General features: G+C 50.4%; 1 protein-coding gene across 1 annotated transcript; it reads left to right on the top strand.

Moving 5' to 3' along the window:
- Positions 1–1,884: 1,884 nt before the first annotated feature.
- On the top strand, positions 1,885–2,817 carry LOC311202497 (olfactory receptor 14A16-like; the record flags this gene model as incomplete). The annotated part of the gene is made up of 1 exon (XM_084277082.1): positions 1,885–2,817. The coding sequence occupies one exon, from the start codon at positions 1,885–1,887 to the stop codon at positions 2,815–2,817; it is 933 nt and encodes a 310-aa protein (XP_084133208.1).
- Between the last annotated feature and the right edge of the window lie 21,554 nt (positions 2,818–24,371).

Genomic DNA, 24,371 nt, shown 5'->3' with positions numbered 1-24,371 from the left:
GATTCTATGATGTCTCCTGGAGCACCTCTTGCCTTCCATGCAGCCATGCTCCTGAATCTCTGCAGGGGGACAGAGAACCCTCCCATCCCTGTCAGGGTGTTCTGTCTCATGCAGAGGCAAGGAAAGGTGATTGTCCTGCCCAGCTCTGGTATGTTCAGGAGAAAGGGCTCTGCTGGACACAAGGATTTCTCCCAGGCTGAGGGTGGAAACATCAGTGAGAACTTCAATGTCATTCCTAGTAGGTTCCCTGGACGTTAAGGGTGGAGCCCAGAGGGAACCAAGGGTGTGATGTCTTCCCCTGCTGATCTGATATGAGCTGGGCTGGGCTCCTGAGATGGACAGTAGGAGCTCAAGAAATATTGCAGCGCTGCAGAGAGACAGCTCTGCCCAGGAGCAGCTCCTCTGCCAAGCACACAGGGCTGGGGACACTGCCTGTAGGCACTGAGGAGAGACCTGGGAGTCTGAGAGAGCTGACGGATGCTGAGAGCTCACTGGAGGAGAAATCTCCACAGCACTCTGCCTGGTATGTCTGTGGGTGCAGGGCAATGAAGGTTCTGTTCCTGGAGGGATCTCCTAAAGCTGGGACATGGGGCAGTGTGTGGGGTCTGTCAGGAGGACAGGTTCTCTCTAGGACCAGAAAGTGCTGCCTGGAAGGGATGCCCTTCTGCCTCATCAGAGGAACAGGGCAGGACAGCTGTCTTCTCCTGGGCATGGCTGCAGAGATGTGAAGCAGCGTGTGCACCCAGGGGTGCCCAGGGCTGTCCTTGTGATCAGGGTCCCTGCACCCTGGGGGCTGTGATCTGGGGCAGGGACTCTGCTGCTGCCAGGGTCAGCACTCAGCCTGCCTTGTTGGCTTTCCACAGGGATAGAAAAGGACCTGTGGGTTGAGGGAGTGACCAAGGGAAAAACAGAATAAAGTCCTTCTGCAGTAAAACAGCCTTGGTCAGCTTTGCTCCCAGCTCCAGCTGATCATTGAGAAATTTCAAAGGGAATTTGGAGAGCAACAGGGAAGCATTTTCCTGCCAGACAGAGTCTTTGCTTTGACTTTTCCTCTCCTGTGGGCTGTGCTGACTGCGGTGTATTAGAACTAATTTCTCCCCTCAAGAATGTCCACATCAGAGGATTTCCTGAGCTCTGCACACACAGAGGTTCCCCAGGGCAGTGCCCTGATACCAGGAGGGGTGTGCAGAGCAGAGCTGAGCACAGGGCAGGTTGGATGAGTTCTGTGAGCACAGAGCAGGAGGTGACATGGGCAGAGAGGACCTCCAACGACAGCTCCAGGCAGCAGAGACATTGTCAGGGAGGGAGAATAAAGGAGCTGCTTCCAGAAATGCCATGGCAGTGGGGATTTGGGACGTCCCTGATATACCCCACAGTGCAGACATTGATGTTCAACAGGGAACACCAGGGTGTGATCACAGAGCTCCCAGCACAGGGCAGCTGAGTCCAGGGCTGATGGACAGAGCAGCTCACCCCACTCTGCACTCAGGGAGAGTTTTCACTGGCACTGCAGCAGCAATGTCAGGCAGTTCTGACAGAAGAAACAGTCCTCAGTTGCAGTGAGGAGGAAAGCAAATCTCCAAAGCTCTGATCTTAGGTAGATTAAAACTGGAGTGTCAGTGCTGAAAAGCTCATTCCTATCCACAGGGGATTTAGTCTGAGTTCACACCATCCTTCTATTTACTGACTGCTGCCAGGCAGGACTGAGTTCTCAAGAGCCCACAGCTGACCCTCCTCAAGCCAGCACAAAAGGGACCTGCCAAAAGTCCTCCTGAATACAGAGAGTCAATGGGAATTGGAAGAGGTTTTCCTCCAAGATGATTTCCCTAACGACTCACTGTGCCTTTTCCTCCTCTGACAGGTCTCCACACTTGACAGCAGCAGATGTCCAACAGCAGCTCCATCAGCCAGTTCCTGCTCCTGCCCTTTGCAGACACACGGGAGCTGCAGCTCCTGCACTTCTGCCTCTTCCTGGGCATCTACCTGGCTGCTCTCCTGAGCAATGGCCTCCTCATCATCACCATAGCCTGTGACCACCACCTCCACACCCCCATGTACTTCTTCCTCCTCAACCTCTCTGTTCTTGACTTTAGCTGCATCTCCACCATTGTTCCCAAATCCATGGCCAATTCCTTGTGGGACTCCAGGGCCATTTCCTACACAGGATGTCTGGCTCAAATATTTTTCTTTGTATTTTTGTTCTCATCAGAGTTTTCTCTTCTCACTGTCATGGCCTATGACCGCTACGTTGCCATCTGCCACCCCCTGCACTACGGGATCCTCCTGGGCAGCAGAGCTTGTGTCCACATGGCAGCAGCTGCCTGGGCCAGTGGGTTTCTCAATTCTGTGCTGCACACAGCCAGTACATTTTCAGTGCCCCTGTGCCATGGCAATGCTGTTGAACAGTTCTTCTGTGAAATCCCCCAAATCCTCAAGCTCTCCTGCTCAGATGCCTACGTCAAGGAAACTGGAGTTGTTGTGTTCAGTTCCTGTTTAGTTTTTGGCTGTTTTGTGTTCATTGTGGTGTCCTATGTGCAGATCTTCAGGGCTGTGTTGAGGATCCCCTCGCAGCAGGGACGGCACAAAGTCTTTTCCACCTGCCTCCCTCACCTGACCGTGGTTTCCCTGTTTGCAAGCACTACTGTGTTTGCCTACCTGAAGCCCCCCATCCTCTCCTCCCTATTTCTGGACCTGGTAGTGGCATTCCTTTACTCAGTGGTTCCACCAGCAGTGAACCCCCTCATCTACAGCATGAGGAACAAGGAGCTCAAGGATGCCATGTGGAAACTGATGACTGGATGTTTTAAGCAGCAATAAAGTGCTCATATCAATAACAATGTAGTCTCTATTTAGTAGGATTTAATTTTTTGAAGTATTTTTTCCTTTTAGATTGTCTATGTTATAATTACATGGTGCACATTAGTCCTATTCCTAACACAGTATCTCTAGGTCTTCTTTGCTCCAGACAGTACGAAATGACAATGTATGCACAATTTGCAGCATATCTGCCTCCAAAGGGACACAATTTTTCCTTCTTTTATTTTATTATTTTATTTTTTTAAATTTACAAGCACCTCTTCTTCTCCTGAAACATTTGTCTACTTGTCTGGAGTGGCAATGCTTTCCTACAAGAGCAGAATAGGAATTGCCAGTATTGGTACCCACGGCAGCAGAAGAAATACTAACCTTCCCCTGTACCTGTCTTACCTCCAGTCTGTCTCTTTCATCTCCATCATCATGCAGGTGTTTCCACCCCTCCTGATGATGTGGCCATGCCTAAGGACAGCTTTTCAGCAGACTAGATGGACGTATCCTCACTGAATTCCACCTTCACTTGCTCTTTGGTCATTCAGATGCTGCTCAGTCTCCATTTCCTGCTTTGAGATTCAGAGAGTTGGAAAACATCCCATCTTTCAGAAGTCTAATGAACTGTTCTGTCAGCAAGTCAGTGTGTTGATAAGTGACCTTTCTATGTACCTGATTAAATCTGTTCTGGGAGAGAATCTCCTCTGAAAGCTGACCCCCTCCACACGCTGCTTGGCTGTAGCAGGCAGCTGAGGAGAGAGATTTCATGGGTATTAAACTGTGTCATGTTGAACTGCTGTTTGTTGTCAGAGAAATCTGCCTGTGCCTGTGAGCACAGATGCTGCCAGGAAAAGTGTTGGGAGTCCCAGGAGGCCAGTGAGGGAACTGCTGGGCTTGGGGATGAGCAAGGTTCTCCATGCAGGTTTTGATCTGAAGAGACTGCTTTTCCTGGCTGTCCAGATCTCCTTAAGACACCTCTGGACCAGCCCCCATTGCAGCATGCTGCTGAACTCTCTTCCATGATCTGAGATGTGACAGAAACATTTTTACCTAAGAAAAAATCCTCCATGGTGAAAATCCTTTGAAATTTTCATCACTCAAATAAAACCTCTCCAATTAGTCATACAAGTCTTATTTCTTTTAATTAAAATGTGTTGAAGAGCCATGGTTTTAAGGGATTTCTGGATGTCAATGAGCCCCATGGTGTCTTTTCTTCAGAGTCTACAGACCTCAAGATACCAAGAGGAGAATGAAGAAACTTCTCAAGAAATTCAAGTCAGGACTAATGCCCAAAGTACCTTGAAGCATTTACAGGCCCCACCGACAGTCACTACTGACAAAGGCTCCCCAGGGGCTCATTAGAGCAGACAACTGGAGGCCATGAGGACAAACCCAGGCAAAGCACAGGCAGCTCTGATGCTGAGGACACCCTGCTGGGTCTGATGAAGCAGCAATGCCAAGTGCTGACCCCCAGCCCCTGGGCAGGGAGATCCTGACCCCCACCTGTGCCTAAGGGCTCTTCCTTTGGATGTGGGGAGTGTGACCCCATGGAAGGACAGGGGTTTAATACATGGTGTCCTCCCCTGGCATGGGTGCAAGGAGGTAATGATGCTCCATGGCCACAAGGACAATGTTTCTCCTCTGAGGCCTCTGTGTCAGGGCCATCAACCACAGCCAAAGGGACAAAGACCTTGTTTCTATCTGGCCCTTTCAGACTGTTCAGCACCCTTGGCCATCTGTACCACAGTTCATCCTACAGTTCCCCACACCTGTGCCTGTGTCCCTGCAGGCACATTATCCCCTTCCCGACCATGCTCTCACCCCATGATGTCCCTGCCTGCACTGCTGTGTCTCCATCCTTGCCAGTTGTTCCCACAAACACAAACCCACCAGCTCATCCACACTTCCTCAAAGTGACATTTTACACCACAGCACTACCCTCAGAATGACATTTCTTTATCCTCACGTCCACTCTGACCTTCAAAGCTGCAGTTTCACCTTGACTTCCTTTCTTAGGTTCTTTCCCTGTAGCACAAGAGGGCTTCCCTCAGCCTCCCTTTCCCCAGGCTAAAGAACCCTGGGTCTCTCAGCCTCTCCACACAAGACCCCTAACTGTATCTGGTCAGACTTTCTGTGCCCACGTGAGTGTTTCTCCACATTCCACCAGACTGGGGAGCCCCACACTGGCACTGACTGCTCCAGAGGTGTCTTCACTGGTGCTGAGTCCGGATGGACAAGAAGGGCCCTTGTCTGCGTGGCCACACTCCTCCCAGTGCAGCCCAATGTGCTCATGGGCAGATTCCTGTTCAGCACCTCTGACTGCTATGGCAGCCCTTGCAATGCCCAAATTCTTCTCCCTGCAGCCTGTTCTCCACACGTCATGTCTGAGCCTGTCTTGATGTGTGGGTGTTGTGCTGGAACCTTTTGTCATGGTTTCATTCCAGCCAAGAGCTGGACATCAAGAGGCAAATTTCTCTCCAGGAGGATGATGTGGGGTGGGAGGGATTGGAGACAGGGGGAAGGGAGGGAAATGAAAACAAAAAACATAGTAAAACATACAACACTGGTGATTCCCGGTGCACTTTCTCACCAAACCACACAGCTCAGGCCCTACAGCTCAGAGCCCTGCGCTCCTACCCCCCACCAGCCCCCTTTATGCTGAGCTTGATGGAATTGGCATGGAATACCCTCTGTGGCCAATTTTAGGTCACCTGTGCAGGTTTGTCGAGGTCTTTTTGAAGGGAAACTCCATCTTTTTAATGGTCCACATGTGCTTGCAGGTGTCTCTCCAACTTGTGGTGCCTCCAATGAAATACCAGCAATAGGTGTTAGAGACCCTGGGACTCCATTGCTGGACGTTCAGCATGTTCCATGTTGGACTATGGAAGAGCCTGATAATGACTGCTGGCACTGTTAGGACTGTTCCCTTGGCTGGGAATTCATGATTCTCAAGGTTTATGGGGCTGCTTGTGTACTCCTGGGGAAGTTTCAGGCCAGGAACGTCTGTCATCCCTCACAACTTTTTGCTTGGGACGTACGGCTGGACGTTTAACAGGTTGGAAGGTGGGTGCTGGTATAGCTGGAACATATAGCACCATATTACTACCCTGAACCTCCCCTTTTCCCCCACAGATTCACCCATATCCACCCCCAGAACCCTTGTACAACATCCTCACACCCCTCCCATCACGCATGGGTGCCCCCACAATTAACCCTCCCAGCACCCCTGGTGGATCCCCAAAACCTAATTACCCCCACCCCTTCATTTTCACCTCCAAATCCCCTCATATCTCACCCAAACACTCCTCTACTCCCTCCAGATGCCCTCCCTTCTGCAATCATGGGTGCCCTCCACACCTTCATCCTGCCCCCCAGCCCACCCTTAACCCTTCCCAGGCACCCTGGCAGGCACCCCCCACCCCCCTGTATCCCCCTTGACCCCCTGCTCCCCCCAAAGAAATCCCACTCATACACCCCCAGCACTGCCTACACCACCCCCAGGCTCCCTACAGAACCCACGGGTGCCGCCCCTCACTCCCCAGCACTGTGTTAAACCCCCAGCACCACTGGTGGTCCCCCAACACTCCCCATAACCCCAAACCTCCTATTTTCCCCCTCAAGTCCCAACATATCTCTCCCCAGTACGCACTATACCTCCCCCCAAAACACCTCCCCAACCACCTATGGGTTTCCCCCAATTTAACCCCCACATCCAGCCCAGCCTTAAACCTATCTAGTACCCCTTGTTGCCCCTCAAATGCCCCCATAAACCTCAAACTCCACCCTTCCCCCCAAAAATCCTCCCATGTCCCCCGCAGAACTACCCTGACTCCCCCACACCCCACCTCCCCAGCACTAATGGGTTCCTCAGCACCACATAAGCCTCCTCAGCCAAACATTAATAACCCAGCAAACTCTATACCCACCAGCACCACATTACTCCTCCAACCCCCTTCCTTTTCACCTTCAAATTACACCATACCTTCCCCCAAGACCCTGCCTCAACCCCTACACCCCCCCAGCAACAGTAAGTGTGTCCCCACCACCACCTTTCCAGCCCTATCTTAACTCCCCAAGCATGTTTATACCCCCAAACACCATGTAACCCTGTAAAACCCTGCTGTAGCAGGGGGCAATATGGTGCTGAGGGGGTGTGCAAGTAAGTGCTTGGCAGGAGAAAGGTCTCCTTTATGCCAGTGCTGAGATCAGCCATGTTCAGTCTTGAATGGGCCATCTTGCTTTGCCTCATCCTTCTTCTGCTGGCTCATTTTGCTCCTGGGAATGAGCTGTTGTTCCTGAGCTTGTTCATCTGCAGAAGGGAAGGGACTGGCATGGATAGAAATAAAGCAGGTGTGTTTGGAATAGCAGGAAAGGGAATGAGGAGAAAATGCCTTTGCCCTACACTGTCAAAAGCCCAACACCAGCCCCACCCCCCGCTAAAGTAAGGAAATGGGAATGGCACTTCTGAAGGTAAAGGAGACTTTGCAACAGGTGATAGAAGTAGTGCCACAGAATCACAGAATCACAGAACACTGGGGGTTAGAAAGGACATTGAAAGATCACACAGTCCAACCTTCCCTGCCAGAGCAGGATCATCTAGGCTAAATCATACAGGTGGCTTTGAATGTCTCCAGAGAAGGAGACTCCCCAACCTCTCTGGGCAGTCTGTCCCAGTGCTCCATCACCCTCACAGTCTAAAAGTTCCTCTTTACATTCACATGGAAGTTCCTCTGCTCCAGCTTGTACCCATTGCCCCTTGTCTTATCACTGACCATCACTCTCAGAAGAGCCTGGCTCCGTCCTCCTGAATCTGACCCTTTATATATTTATAAACATGAATAAGGTCAGCCCTCAGTCTCCTCTTCTCCGAGCTCAAGAGGCCCAGCTCCCTCAGCCGTTCCTCATAAGGAAGGTATTCCACTCCCTTAACAATCTTGGTGGCCCTGAGCTGGGCTCTTTCAGCCCACAACACACCTCGAGTGCTGTGTCCAGTTCTGGGCTCCTCACCATAAGAAAGACACTGAGGTCCTCGAGCAAGTGCAGAGAAGGGCAACCAGGCTGGGGAAGGGGCTGGAGGGCAAATCCTATGAGGAACGGTCGAGGGAACTGGGGCTGTTTTGATTGGAGAAGAGGAGGCTGAGGGGACACCTCATCACCACCTACAACTACCTGAAGGGAGGTTGTTGAGAGGTGGGCAATAGTCTCATCAGCCAGGTAACAGGTGATAGCACAAAGGGAAATGGCATGAAGCTGGGCCAGGGCAGGTTTAGATTGGATATTAGAAAAACATTTTTACTGAAAGAGTTGTCAGGGCCTGGAACAGGCTGCCCAGGGAGGGGGTTGAGTCACCTTCCCTGGATGTGTTCAAAATAAATGGTAGATGAGGTAGTTAGGGATATGGTTTAGCATAGGGTGGGAATGGTTGGACTCAATGATCTTAAAGGTCTTTTCCAACCTTGTGATTCTGTGATTCTTTCAAGGAGTTCTCTGTCCTTCTTGTAACTGAGGGGCCCAGAACTGGACCAAACATTCCAGGTAAAGTCTTACCAGGGCAGAGAAGAGTGGGAGAAAGACCTCTCTTGACCTAGTAAGAGCACCCCTTCCAATACACCCCAGGATGCCATTGTTCCTCTTACCCAGGAGGGCACATTGCTGGCTCATGGTCATCCTACTGTCTACCAGGACCCCAGGTACCCCGTCACTCTCCAACAGGCCATTCCCCAACTGTTGCAGATGGGATAGGTAAGAGGGATGCGCTTCACTCTTAAGAGAGAGGCAATAATGTGTTTATTGATATAAACATAAAGGGATCATGGAAGAAAGTTCAGCAGCATGCTGCCATGGATGCTGGTCCAGAGGTCTCCTAAGGAGATCTGGACAGGCAGGAAAAGCAGTCTCTTCAGACCAAAACCTGCCTGGAGAACTTTGCTATTCTGACAGAGCAGCAGTTCCCTCACTGGCCTCCTGGGACTCCCAACACTTTTTCTGGCATCATAGAATTGAGTTGTAGGGGTTGGAAGGGACCTCGAGAGATCATCGGGTCCAACCCCCCTGCCAAAGCAGCTCCCTAGGACATATCACTCAGATAGGCATCCAGACGGGTCTTGAATATCTTCAGAGATGGAGACTCCACCACTTCCCTGGGCAGCCTGTCCCAGAGCTCTGTCACCCTCACTGGGGAAAAGTTCTTCCGCATGTTGGTGCGGAACTTCCTATGCTCCAGCTTACAGCCATTGCCCCTTGTCCTATCTCCACAGAGCACTGAAAAGGGGCTGGCTGATTTCCCCTGCATCCCCTGCTTAAGATAATCTAAAAACCCCCTTTTTATTATCCTTTATATCCCTTGTCTGCTTCATTTCAAAGGGGGCTTTAGCCTTCCTAGTTGCATCCCTACAGGCCCTGACCACATTCCTGTATTCTCCCCAGGTGCTCAGACCCTTTTTCCACAATTCATAGATCTTCTGCTTCTCTTTGAGTTTACCCAATAGCTTCGTGTTCATCCATGCAGGTCTTCTGCCTCTCTTTCCCGATTTCCCGCTCAAAGGGATGCATCGTTCCTGTGCTTGGAAGAAGCACTGTTTGAATAATAGCCAGCTCTCACAGGCTCCCATTCCTTCCAACAGCGTAGCCCATGGGATAGCCCCTATTAAGTAGTGGAGGGGATCAAAGTTAGCTCTTCCAAAATTCAGGGTAGCTATCCTACTTTTTGGCTTGCTTCTTCCACTCAGGATCTTGAACTCGACCATTTCATGGTCGCTTTGTCCTAAGCTGTCCCCGACCTTCACTTCCCTAACGAGCCCGTCCTTGTTAGTGAAAACAAGGTCCAGCACCCGCCCTCTCCTCGTAGGTTCCTGCACCATCTGTAGCAGGAAATTGTGTTCAACACACCGCAGAAATTGTCTGGACTGCACACGACTGGCCGTGTTGCTTGCCCACCAAATATCTGGATAGTTGAAGTCCCCCATAAGGATCAGTGCCCGGGATCTTGAGGCTACTTCTAACTGCTTATAGAATGCGCTATCAACCTGCTCCTCTTGATCAGGGGGCCTATAGACACTCTCACAACAAGGTCACCCATGCCACTTTGCACCTTGATTTTAACTCACAAGCACTCGACGGATGGTTCATCCTTCCCCAGGTGTTGGTAGTTGGGGCCTGACGGTCGGAAGATTTCGGGCTGTACGGAAAGGTAGGAACCCCCCCCCTCCTCAGGTAACCAATAGTAGGCAGCCGGTGATGTAAGTGGACGGAAATGACATCGTAAACCTCGGCTATATAACACTGTGCCACTCACTAATAAACACCATTTGCCGTCCCCCACGTTGGTGTCTGTGAGCTGATGGCCCGAGCGGCCAGAGTGTGGCCGCCGTGCCGTTCCTGAACCAGGTCGCCACGCCTAGAGAGGCAACAGCCAGGTGGAGCTCAATACATTCCAGCTGCTCTCTCACATAAAGAGCAACTCCTCCACCTCGCCTCCCTAGCCTGTCTTTCCTAAAGAGCACATAGCCATCCATGACAGCGTGCCAGTCGTCCAGGTTGTCCTGGGGATTCCATCCACTTTCTGTCCCCATCTTTTCACTCAGGGGTCTGCGTATCAGTAGACAAATGGTATTACTACTAAAGACTGAGGAGAAAAGGCCTCAGCCTTTTCTTCATCCTCTGTCACAATTAGGTAATTATAAATTCAATTAATTTGCTATTTGTTCTTATAGAGTTAATAACATAAGTAGGGCCAGGGAGAATATCCCTCCTTTATCGTAGGTCGCAAACAAAAGGTTCGAGCGCTGAGCAAGTTTCCTGGTCAGAAACCTCCCCAGGTAGTCCACAAGCAACCCTGGTATCCTTGGGGCTAAGGTCATTCCTGGTCAAGGGAATGGTCCTAATAATGCCAGATGTCATTTTCAGGCTCTACAGGCATCCACATTCAAAAATGCAACACGTCCAGCAACAGCTCCCAAAGAAAAGGTGTGAGGGCTGAAAGATGTTTCTGGTCCGAAACCTCCACAAGTAGTTGTCAGGATCCAAAACCAGACTAATTTGGCAGAGGTTGCACACCATTGTGTTCCAAAAGACCTTAGGTTGCTCTGGGTGGCTTGGGGCACCTGGGCTTAACTCCTGAGTAATGCCCAACTAGGAGTTTTGTCATGACCAGGTCTTCATAATTTTCAGGAACAGAATTAAGACTCAAAACCGAGTCAAGGGTCAAGTCACTTTATTTGGCCAACAACAAGTGTGCAAGAGAAGAGGGGGGAAAGAAATGCGATATCTACCACCATGGAGCTGCAGTGTCCTGTCAGTCCAGTGTCTTCAGGTCTGGTGGGGCAACGTTCCCTCCATGTCGGTCACCTCTGTTCTTTTATTGTGTTGTATTCACTCCTTCCAGGAATCAATCAGCATATTGCAAGAGCTACTTTGTTTAGCTGCACCCCCCACTCAGTGGTGGTGTGTCTGCCCAATACCATCACTGGGAGGTTTTTGGTGGTCTTCAGGGGTGCCTGTGCCCCTGTCTCTTCCAGACCCCGGGTCTGGGCACATGCACAGTGGTTGGGTTAAAGTTAATCAGCTCTGCATTCAGGTCCATAGGAAGGCAGGATGCATCTGGTCTTGCGGTCTGACCGTTGCTCTACTGCTGACAGTGGTGAGAGCTGGTGGTGTAATGTTCCAGCAGTGTTGAGACAAACACCTGACACAGTCTCTTCATTGTTTGACACAGTCCCCTAGACCACCCTATGGCTCCACATGGCTGTTTCGTTCATGTTACGCCACGGTGGCATGAATGACAGGAGGTAAAGAGAGGAAGAAGGAAAAGAGACAGCATGGTCACAATAGCTAACAACATCCAATTAACTATTGCATTCTTACTTCTTAAAATGTAAATCTCTTCCTGCTGGAACAGGCTGCACGGAGAGGTGGTGGATGCCCCATCCCTGGTGGTGTTCAAGGCCAGGCTGGATGGGGCCCTGGGCAGCCTTGTGTAGCTCCAGTCCTGGAGGTTGGTGGCACTGCCTGTGGCAGGGGGTTTGAACTGTATGATCCTTGGGGTCCCTTCCAACCCAGACCAGTCTGTGATTCTATTATTATCAATTCAGAACATCTATGCTTTCTGGTACCTGTGTGGTTTTGGTGATACAAAACAGAGTGATTGTGGCCTTTGTGGTTCATGTGCTCTGCTGCCCTGGTCTATTCTGGTTGGGGTCGGCATACACAGTAGGAAAATGGATTTCCACACCCCCTTAGTCTAAGGCACATGTTTTGTTGGGGTCTCAAAACTTCTGTTCTAGATTTAAGCAAAGGCAAGTAAAAACACCCTATTTAATATGATCCATACTGCTGACAGTGTCGTTGGGCATTTCTTTAACGCCTTCAGGTGAAGCAGGAGTTACAAATTGCCTATTGGCTACGACATGTTGAATCAATTGTATAAAACATGGAATAATACGTGGCAAAAACAACAATGTGGTGAATCCACATGTCAAATAAATGTAATGTGACAATATTGCTCTTCACATTTGTGCCCCCTGATTGGCCAATAGATGGAGGGCATGAGCTGTGTCATTAGTAATAATTCCTACGATGGCTTGTAGACAAATAATGCAATTTAGATTATAGATTGGGTCTCGAGCAGCCCTAATCCATTCCTTAGGATTCTAGGTTGCAGGTCCAAAATGTTGTACGACACATTGGAGGGTCCACCTGTCTTTTCCCCAGGACTGGCTACTCCCACCTGCTACAGAAACATCAGTGGACCCTCGATATTGACTGAGGTCGTCATAGACCTTAATTCCCAAACGGAATGGTAACTTCCTGGTTGGTTATGCCAACCAGGTTCTGCCACAAGCCAAAGGGTTGGATTCCCTCAATATCTCAACTCACATACGATTCCTATTAGACCAAATGATATCAAATTTGTTTTGATGACCAGTTGCATTGACCCAATCCCAACTTAGCCATTGAGGGATGAGTTTTGCTCATCAGTGGTGTTGCTCAACACACACCAGAACATGTCACTTCTGACAGGAAAAGAGTGATTATAAGTTGCACAATTAATGGGTCGACACCCAGGGAAGATACAAGGATTTCCACACCTGAAGGTCCAATCACACACACTACAACCCACAAAACCTCCATTGTTGTCATTCCGATTCAGACAATATTCCCCCTTTTCTGGAACTGGGGTTTTCTATGGATTTGTTTCCTCATTCCAATAGAATGAATCTTTGCCAATGGTTATGTCACTTAGATCACTCAGGAGTCATTTTGGGGATATTGTTTCAACGTCCATGGCCAGTCTTTAAATCCTGAAGGGCTCCCACATCCCCAACAGTTTGTCATCTTAAAAGCGTTGGGCACCTGCTGGCCTAAAGTTATAAATCCATTTTGCCACCCCAGGCTGAAGAAGGGGGCACAAAAGTTTCCCCAGATATTAAAGATGGTGAGAATGGTCGACCAAAACAATGTTTGTGATAGTCTGCTAAACGTCCTATAAATATTAACAAAGCAGTTATTAACTAAACTATACAGACAATTAACAGCTTCATCTATTCCTTCAAGCAGGTGTCAGAGATTCCATCTGGAAAAGAAAAGAAAAAAACCCAGAATCAGTTTGTATTAAGGAACTGGTCGTAGATTGTTACTAGAAGGATGGAATAATCCACCTTGTATTGATTTTGTGTTCCTTCCCATGGGCATCTTTTGCTTTCCAAGCGTAATTGTTGAGGGGCTCAGCCAGTACGAGGGGAACGGTCCCAAAGGTCGGCATTTCTACCAAGACTGGCAGACCAGGAGAGAAAATGGCTTTTCTGGGGTGCTGGGAGTTGGGGTTTGGGGATTAAAGCTGGGAGTTTTTGGACAAAAGGCATTGAGTCGGGACATCCAATTATTCCCCAGCAATCATTGACTTGGGGAACTGCATCCCAGAGTCGTTCTGCCCAGTGTGGCTTGTGAGCTTTTAAAAACCCTTTCAAAAGCCCATTAGTTCTCCCCACTATCCCATTAGCTTGGGGGTAACACGGGGGGTGAAATCCCCACCTGACTCTTCCTTCCTTGTCCCTCTCCTGCCCCTTAGCAGCAGAGAAATGACTGCCCTGGTCTGACTGAGCAGACTGGGGGTTGGCAGAAAGAAAAACCAATTGGTCAGGGCCTGCCCTGGATGTTCTCCTGCTGCTCCTGGAAATGCCTGGGCTTGGACTAGGCCAGAAATGATTTCCACTCCCACTAATACTCTTGTTTCCCCTCTGCCTTCCCAAGGGCTCCAATAGAGTCGATGTGCCAGGCCTCCCAAAGGGTCTTTTTCTCTCTCAGCTGGAGGGGGGTCTCTTCCATGGGGTGCCACTCTAACCGCAGGCAGCATTGTTCACAGGCCCAGAGCCAGGTGGGGCAAGCTTCCCAGCAACAGGCCAGCCCCTGGCATGTGCCTCCCTGTGGGAATCCTTGGATCCTGCCTGGACACGTTTCACATGCAGCCATTCCAGGAGCCTGTCCCAATGTCCTCTGAGCTGGTCCTCTTTCTGCAGAGGGGCAATGCTGGCCAGTTCCTCTGAGCTGAGGGAGCTGGGCCTCGTTAGCTTGGAGAAGAGGAGACTGAGTTGTGGCCTTATTCGGGTCAATGGGTAAAAGCTGGAGCAGAGGAAGTTCCATGTGAATGTCAGGAGAAACTCTTTCACTGTGAGGGTGCCAGAGCCCTGGGACAGACTGCCCAGAGAGGTTGTGGAGTCTCCTCCTCTGGAGACATTCACACCCTCCTGGATGTGTTCCTGTGTAGTTTAGTCCAGCTGATCCTGCTCTGGCATTGTGGTAGGACTAGATGACCTTTTGAGGTCCCTTCCAACTCCTGATGATTTGTGATTCCTTGACCTTGGATCTCCCTGCACGTCTCTTGGAGCACCTCTGGCCACTCAGGTTTCACCGGGTGTTGGTGTTTGAACACCTCCTTCTTGGCCTTCCTCCCCCACCCCATTACTTCCCATGAGAGCTGGGACCAGCAGCTCCCAGGAAGCAGGTGCCTCTTTTGTGCCCACTGGAACTGGGGCAAGAGGAATCCCAGCTTTGGTTGGCTTGAGGCAGCCCTGTGCCAGAGCTGCATCCCCTCCCCAAGGGGAAAGAGTCCCCTTCCTGTCCCTGTCTGGGGGTCCTGCCTCATGATGAGACAAGAAAAAGTGATTCTTCTGCCCAGCTCGTGTTTGATCAGGAGAAAGGACTCTGCTGGACAGAAGGATTTCTCCCCAGACTAGAGAGCAGATGGCAGGGAGGACTTCAATGTCTCTCCAAGTTGGTTCCCTGGAGCTTCAGGAATACCTCAGAGGAGCCGAGGAGTACGTGACGCCTTCACCTGCTCCTCTGCTGTAGCTGGGCTGGACTCCTGGGACAATGGGAGCTGATGAAACATTACAGCAATGATGAGGGACAGCTCTGCCACAGAGCAGCTCCTCTGCCAAGCACACAGGGCTGGGGACACTGCCTGTAGTCATCAGGGGAGACCTGAGAGGCTGAGAGAGCTGACAGATGCTGAGAGCTCACTGGAGGAGAAATATCCTCAGCACTCTACCTGTGAGTATGTCCCTGGTATGTCTGTGGGTGCAGGGCAATGCAGGTTCTGTTCCTGGAGGGATCTCCTAAAGCTGGGACATGGGACAGTGTGTGGGGTCTGTCAGGAAGATTCTCTATAGGACAAGAAGGTGCTGCATGGAAGGCATCCCCATATGCCCTATTAGGGGGACAGGGCAGGACAGCTGTCTTCTCCTGGGCATGGTTGAGAGGTGCCCAGGGCTGTCCTTGCGAGCAGGGTCTTTGTGACCCGGGGTCTGTGTGCTGGGGCAGGGACTCTGCTGCTGCCAGGGTCAGCACTCAGCCTGCCTGCTGGGCTTTCCACAGGGATATAGACAGCACCTCTGGGTTGAAGCAGTGACCCAGGGAAGGGCAACGTAAGGTCCTTCTGCTGTAAGAAAGTGCTGCCTGGGTCAGCTTTGCTCCCAGCCAGAGCTGATCCTTGAGAAATTGCAAAGAGAATCTTTCTCCAAAGGCAGAGTCTTTGCTTTGACTTTTCCTCTCCTGTGGGCTGTGCTGAGTGTGGTAGATGAGAACTTGTTTCTTCCCTTGAGAATATGCAGTGAAAACTTGATTCTCCTGAAGATGTTGGAGCCTGGGCTGAGCCCTGCACACACAGAGGTTCCCTGGGGCAGTGCCCTGATGCCAGGAGGGGTCTGCAGAGCAGAGCTGTGCGCAGGGCAGGTTGGATGAGGTCTGTGAGCACAGAGCAGGAGGTGACATGGGCAAAGAGAAGCAGCTGCAGTGACAGTTCTACACAGCAGAGACATTGTCAGGGAGGGAGAAGGAGCTGCTCCCAGAAATGCCCTGGCAGTGGGGATTTGAGACGTCCCTGACATCCCCAGCAGTGCTGAATCTATCCTACAGCAACCACCAGGTTTCTGCCACACAGCTTAGAGTCAGCACCCAGAGTTCCAGTGTTTCAGGCTCAGTCTTCTCCTTGACAAAATAACCCACATGAGGAGAAACCCCTGAGTGCCTGTCTGTCTGTCCCTGTTTCCAGCCTTGACTAGAACATTTCTCAATGTTTACCCTCCTATCCTTGCTGTCTGTGTCCCAGCATTACCTGGAGATCTGGTGGGGCTGCCACTGAGCTGACCCTCACTTCAGGACCCTGATCTGTAGGACTGAGGTTTTCCAGGCAGCTCCTGCTGGGCTGCAGCTGCCTCCCACAATGGCACCGCTCTCACAGGGACTCTTGTGCCCCAGAGAGGAGCCCCATGCAGGAGACATCTCGGCACAGATGCCGTGGCAATGCCACTCATCCCCTGTGTGTGGGCAGCTGTACTGAGCCCTGTGTGTCCCTGGCTGGGAGTGGGGAGCTGAGATCCTCCTTGGGTAGGATGAGACTGCAGGAGGGCTTTGGAGCTCTGCCCTGTGAGACTGGATTCCTCAGCTCTCTGTGGGGTCCAGTTTCTTCTGCAGGGAACAGCAGGGTGTGATCACAGACCGTCCAGCACAGGGCAGCTGAGAGCAGGGCTGATGGACAGAGCAGCTCTCCCCACTCTGCACTCAGGGGAAGGTTTCACTGGCACTGCAGCAGCAATGTCAGGGAGTTCTGACAGGAGAAACACTCCTCAGGTACAGGCAGGAGAAAACCAAAGCTCCAAAGCTCTGCTCTGCCCCAGGGTGAAATTGGAGTGACAGTGCTGAAAAGCTCATTCCTATCCAGAGGGGATTTAGGCTGAGATCACACCATCCTTCTATTTACTGACTTCTGCCAGGTAGGCCTGAGTTCTCCAGAGCCCACAGCTGACCCTCCTCCCAGCAGTGGCACGCTCAAACCAGCACAAATCAGAACTCCCAAAAGGGACCTGTCAGAAGTCCTCCTGAATACAGTCAATGTGAATTGAAAGAGTCTTTCCTCAAGGACGAGACCAGTAAATTATCGCTGCACCTTTTCTCTTTTGACAGCTCTCCACAGTTGATGGCAGCAGATGTCCAACAGCAGCAGCTCCATCAGCCAGTTCCTCCTCCTGGCCTTTGCACACACACGGGAGCTGCAGCTCCTGCACTTCTGTCTCTTCCTGAGCATCTACCTGGCTGCCCTCCTGGGCAATGGCCTCATCATCATCACCATAGCCTGTGACCACCACCTCCACACCCCCATGTACTTTTTCCTCCTCAACCTCTCTGTTGTTGATCTTGCCTACATCTCCACCACAGTTCCCAAATCCATGGCCAATTCCATGTGGGACACCAGGGCCATTTCCTACACAGGATGTGTGGCTCAACTCTTTTTCCTTTTATTTTTGTTCTCCACAGAGTTCTGTCTTCTCACTGTCATGGCCTATGACCGCTACGTTGCCATCTGCCACCCCCTGCACTACGGGACCCTCCTGGGCAGCAGAGCTTGTGTCCACATGGCAGCAGCTGCCTGGGGCAGTGGGTTTCTCCATGCTGTGCTGCACACAGCCAATACATTTTCACTGCCTCTCTACAAGGGCAATGCCCTTGACCAGTTCTTCTGTGATATCCCCCAGATCCTCAAGCTCTCCTGCTCAGATGCCTACCTCAGGGAAACTGGACTCATTGTTGTCAGTGTCTGTTTAGTTTTAGGTTGTTTTTTGTTCATTTTGGTGTCATATGTGCAGATCTTCAGGGCTGTGCTGAGGATCCCCTCGCAGCAGGGACAGCACAAAGCTTTTTCCACCTGCCTCCCTCATCTCGCTGTGGTGTCCCTGTTCATCAGCACTGCTGTGTTTGCCAACCTTAAGTCCCGTTCCATCTCCTCCCTTATTCTTGACCTGGTACTGGCATTTCTTTACTCGGTGGTTCCACCAGCAGTGAACCCCCTCATCTACAGCATGAGGAACCAGGAGCTCAAAGATGCCCTGTGGAAACTGATGACTGGGTGTTTCTAAGCAGCAACAAGCTGCTCATCTTCTTCTGTATATCACTGGCCATGTAACTCACATTAGGACCAGTATGTGTTCAATAGGTTTTTTCAGTTGTTTGCATTTTTCTGTTTCTTCTTTGTCTAAGCTATAATAAGATGGGACAAGTTCATCTTATTCCTAATTAAGTATCTCCAGGTCTTACGTGACCCATACACTTTGTAATGATGAGCAGGGCTTTCTTTCCATCAGATTTGCCTGGAAATGTGCCCGAATTTTTCTTTCTTTCATTGTCTCCTGACATTTATAAAAATTTTTCAAGCACATTTTCATCAGCTGAACCACTCGACTCCTTGTCAGCAATGACAATACTTTCCCACCAAGACAGAATGGGAGTTTCCTGGCAGTGTGCCATGGAATCATGGAATCGCTTATGTTGGAAGAGACCCTTCCGATCATTGTTTCCAAGCACTGCCTAACCCTGCCAAGTCCACCTCTCGGCCATGTCCTCAAGCACAACATCTACACACCTTTTAAATAATACCAGGGATGGTGACTCCACCACTTTGCTATGAGGACAATGTGTCTCCTCCGAGGCCAAGGGAATGATCCTAAAAGCTCCTCATGTCCTTTTCAGGCTCTACCAGTGTCCACTTTAGAAAATGCTAAATGCCCAGGTACAGCTCCAAAACAACAGGTTTAAGTGCTGAACGATGTTCCTGGCCTGAAACCTCCCAAGGAAGCCAATAACAGCCCAAATAAACTTTGAGCTCAGGGCTTTCCTTGGCAAGGGAATGGTCCTAACGATGCCTATGTCACTTTCATGTGCTAACAGTGTCCATATTTCAAACTGATAAAGCTCCAGCAGTAGCTCCCAAACAAGAGGATTGAGGGCAGAAATATGTCCTTGTCCTGAAACCATGCCAGGTAGCCCACGAGCAGCTCCGATAACCTTGGGACTCATGTTTGTCCCTACAAAGGGATCGTTCCTAACAGTGCCTGACATCATCACCTGGGAAGGAATAACCGCTGGAATCAGTACAGGCTGGGGGATGACCTGTTGGAGAGGAGCTCTGCAGAGAACGGCCTGGGGGTGCTGGTGGGTGACAGGTTGGCCATGAGCCAGCAGTGTGCCCTGGTGTCTAAGAGAGCCAATGGGATCCTGGGGAGCATCAAGAGGACAGTGGACAGCAGGTCAAAGGAGGTGATCCTCCCCCTCTACTCTGCCCTGGTCAGGCCCCACCTGGAGTATTGTGTCCAGTTCTAGGCTCCCCAGGACAAAAAAGCCAGGGATCTCCTGGAGAGAGTCCAGAGAAGGGCTACAAAGATGATGAAGGGCCTGCAGCATCTCCGCTACGAGGAAAGGCTGAGTTAGCTGGGACTATTCACCCTTGAGAAAAGAAGGTTAAGAGGTGGTCCTATTAATGTTTATAAGTATCTGAAGTATTGCACACAGGGGAAAATGGCCAGCCTCTTATCAATGGTCTGTGTGGGCAGAACAAGGGGCAATGGCTGCAAACTGGATCACAGGAAGTTCCACACCAACATGCAGAAAGACTTTTTCACAGTGAGGGTTATGGAGCCCTGGGACAGGCTGCCCAGGGGGGTTGTGAAGTGTCCCTCTCTGGAGATATTCAAGACCCCTCTGGACACTGACCTGTGCGACCTGTCCTAGGGAACCTATTTTGGCTGGGGGTTGCACCCAATGATCTCTTGAGGTCCCCCCAACCCCTACAATTCTGTGACTCTGTGAAAGATAGATAGATTGTGAGGCAAGGGGATTGAATGATACATTGAGGGATGAGCTAAGGGGATTGACTGATAGATAGATGTGAGGTAAAGAGATTGACTGATATATAGATTGTGAGGTAAAACGATAGACATATAAACAGATTGTGAGGTAAGGGGATTGATAGAGAGATTGTGACATAAGGGGATTGTGAGGTAAGGAGATTGTGAGGTAAGGTGATTGACTGTGAGGTAAGAACATGGACTGGTAGATAGATTTGAGGTAATGTGATTGATAGAGAGATTGTGACATAAGGGGATTGTGAGGTAAAGGGATTGTGAGGTATGATGATTGTGAGTTAAGGGGATTATGAAGTCACAGAACTGATTGACAGATAGATTGTGAGGTAAGGGGATTGACTGAGGTAGATTGTGTGGTAAGGAGAGTAACTAATACATTGTGAGGTAAAGGGATTGTGAGGTAAGGGGATTGTGAGGTAAAGGGATTGTGAGGTAGGGGGATTGTGAGGTAAGGGGATTGTGAGGAAAGCGGATTTTGAGGTAAGGAGTTTGTGAGGTAAGGAGATTGATTCATAGATAGACTGTCAGGTAAAGAGATTGACTAATAAACAGATTGTGAGGTAAGGAGATTGACTGATAGTTTGTGAGGTAAGGAATTTGACAGTTAGATTGTGAGTTAAGTGGATTGTGAGGTAAGGATTTTGTGACTGTCGCAGTTTTGTGTAGCTGGGTGCTGGGAGAGAACTGGGGCTGCAGAAAATGTCTGGTGTAAGGAACAGGTAGAGCTCTCTGCAGGTCCAGAAGAGTAAACATTGGTCAGTTCAAGGCCACAGGTGCTGCTGACCAGGGCCGAGTGAGTCTGCGATGGTCACAGAGCCTCTGGGAATCACATAGAGGAGAAAAAAAACACAAGCAGCTGCAACGCCCATCCTGAAGAGTGGCCAGAGGGAGGTCCCAGGGAACTGCAGGCCTGTCAGCCTGACCTCGGTGCTGGGGAAGGTGATAGAACAAATCAACCTGAGTCACATCATGCAACACGTGCAGGACACTCAGGTGATCAGGCCCAGTCAGCATGGGTTTAGGAAAGGCAGATCATGCTGGACCAACCCAATCTCCTTCTATGACAAGGTGACCAGCTGCTGAGTGGATGAGGGGAAGGTTGTAGATGTGGTCTGTCTAGATTTCAGTGAAGCCTTCAAAACTGTCTCCCAAAGCCTTTCCCCCGCTGGAGAAACTACCCGCTCATGGATTCGATGGGTACACTCTGTGCTGGGTTAGAAACTGGCTGGGCAGCCAGGCCCAAAGGGCTGTAGTGAACTGAGTTAAATCCAGCTGCCGGCAGTGAACCCCCTCATCGACAGCATGAGGAACCAGGAGCTCAAGGATGCCGAGTGGAAACCGATGACTGGATGTTTCTATGCAGCAATAAACTGCTTGTCTTCTGAATAGCACTGACAATGTAACTCCAGTTATGATCAGTTCATGTTTAATTGGGTTTTTAGTTGTTGGGTTTTGGTTTCGCTCAAGTTTGTCTAAACTATAGTAAGACAGTCAAAGTTCATCCCATTCCTAATGCAGTATCTCCTACTCTCCCGTGTAAGGATGAGCTGTGCTCTCTTTGCCTCACGTCTGCTTCCCCAGAGACATAATTTTCCTCTTTTTTTTCCCCCCTTTTATTAATAAAAAATTTGCAAGCACAATTTCATCAGATGAACAGCTCGAGTACTTGTCTGTAATGGCAATGCTTTCCCACCATGACAGGATGGGATAAGGACAGTTTACTGACAAAATTCACCATGAATGTAGAATAATATTGGCCAGTTACACTCACACCCAGTGCTAACAGAGGGTACCTTACTGACCTGACGATTAGAGTGCTGCCTGGCAGCAAAGACAGACTGCCAGAACCAGGACATTATCCACCCCTGTTTCCACACCATCTACATCATGGCCAGATCTTACGTTTTCAGAGTACTGGGGACATTCATAACATCATTGATCTATTGTGTAGAACATCTTTCATGGACAGATTTTGTTATGCACCAAAAATTTACTGGCTATCCTTACCTGGCACTAAGACCCCTTTGTGTACATGCTGGACTTCCCCATTTTTTCACATCCCCTACCAAGCATAAAGGGGAGAACATCGATAGTGGGAGGCTTAGGATTTGAGATAAGGACAGAGAGGTATCACCCTGCATTTAGTGTCATGAGAAAAACAGACTCAACACAGAATAAAGGAAAGAAAACAAATTTATTACACCACAACTACATACCCAGTGATGCCAGGTCTGAAAGTACCTTCCCCCACCCCTCCCTTCTTAGCAGACTTCACTTTAGTCATGATTTTTCTCCCATCATCCCCCCGACAGTGGTACAGGGAGGGGCAGGGACTGAGGGAATGGGGTTTCAGTCAGCTTCTCCTGAGTTGTTTTACTTCTTTGCTGGGGGGGGGGGGGGGGGGGGTGATACACACCCCCTTCCCCTGCTGCGCTGTGGGATCCCACCCACGGCACACAGTCCTCCAAGAACGTCTCCAACTTGAATCCTTTCTATGTGGGCATCATCTCCTCACCACGTGCCTCAGCACGGCTCCTTCCATGGGGTACTGACCTTCCGGCTCACGCTGCTCCAGCCTGGTCCCCCACAGGGTCACAAGTCCCCCACCAAACCAGCTAGGCATGGGTTTGTCTCTTCATAGGCCATAGATGGTCTCTGGTCCTGTCCTTATCCATGGGCTGCAGCAGGACAGCCTGCTTCACCATGGTCTTCTCTACAGGCTGCAGGGGATCTCTCTCTCTGGCACATGGAGCACCTCATTTCCCCCCCCACTCCTTCTTCCACAGCCTTTGCGTCTGCACGGCTTCTTACACCTTCTCACTCCCTCCCAACATGCACAACCACTTAGAGGGAGAGCCCAGCTGTGTGGTGCTTGTATCTCATCTGTGGAGATACCATGGCAAAAGGTCCCAGCACAACACCTGCTCATCAAGTCAGGCTCAGATATGACTAAATGGAGAACCGGCTGCAAGGAGAAGAATTTGGGCATTGCAGGGGCTGCCATAGCAGCCAGAGGTGCTGAACAGGAATCTGGCCATGAGCACATTGGGCTGCACTGGGAGGAGTGTGGCCACGCAGACAAGGGCCCTTCTGGTCCATCTGGACTCAGTACCAGTGAGGCCACCTCTGGAGCAGTCAAACCCAATACGGGCTCCCTGGTCTGGAGGAATGGAAAGGAACAGTCATGAGGGGAGAGAAAGTCTGCCAAGATATGGTTAGGGATCTCATGTGGAGAGGCTGAGAGATCTGCTCTTTAGCCTGGGGAAGGGGAGGCTGAGGGAAGCCCTCTTGTGCTACAGGGAAAGAACATAAGATAAGAACTCCACGTGAAACTGCAGCTTTGAAGGTCAGAGTGGACGTGAGGATAAAGAAATGTCACTCTGAGGGCAGTGCTGTGGTGCTAAAAGTCACTTGGAGTAAGTGTGGATGAGCTGGTGGCTTTGTGTTTGTGGGAACAGCTGATGAGGAGGGAGAGACAGCAGTACAGGCAGGGACATCATGGAGTGAGATCAAGGTGGGGAAGGGGGTTGGGTGCCTGCAGCCTGCAGGCAAACAGCACAGGCGTGGGGCAGTGTGGCACAGGCTGTGGTGCAGATAGACAAGGGTGACAGCCAGGTCTTTGCCTCCTTGGCTAGAGCTGACATCCCTGCCACAGAGGCCTCAGAGGAGGCACATAGTCCTGACTGCCATGGAGTATCATTGCCTCCTTGCACCCATGCCAGGGGAGGCCACCATGTATCATACCACTGTCTGTCCCTTGGTGTCATACTCCACATCCCAAGGAACAGCCCTGAGACACAACTGAGGGTCAGGATCTCCCTGCCAAGAGGCTGGGGGTCAGCACTTGGCATTTCTGATTCATCAGACCAAGTCAGAGTGTCCTCAGCATCAGAGCTGCCTGTGCTTTGCCTGGGTTTGTCCTCATGGCCTCCAGTTGTCTGCTCAAACAAGCCCATGGGGAGGCTTTGTCAGGAGTAGCTCCCAGTGGTGCCTGTGAGTGCTTCAAGGTACTTTGGGCATTACTCCTGACTTGGACTTCTGGAGAGGTTTCTTTCTTTTTGTACCTTGAGGTCTGTGGACTCAGAAGGAAAGACACCATGGGGCTCATTAACAACCACAAAGCCCTTACAAGCATGGCTCTTAAACTCATTTTAATTAAAAAAAATGACTTGTATAACTAATTAGAGAGAGTTTATTTGAGTGATGAAAATTTCAAAGGAGTTTCACAATGCAGGATTTTTTCAAAGGAAAAAATGTTTCTGTCATATCTCAGATCATGAAAGAAAGTTCAGCAGCATGCTGCAATGGGGGCTGGTCCAGAGGACTGAAGATCAAAGCAGACACCAGAGAGCTGAGCAGCACCTGAATGACAAAAGA

Source organism: Gallinula chloropus (assembly GCF_964237585.1).
Source record: "Gallinula chloropus genome assembly, chromosome: 30".
Classification (NCBI taxonomy): domain Eukaryota; kingdom Metazoa; phylum Chordata; class Aves; order Gruiformes; family Rallidae; genus Gallinula; species Gallinula chloropus.
This window is presented reverse-complemented; position numbering and strand designations above follow the sequence as displayed.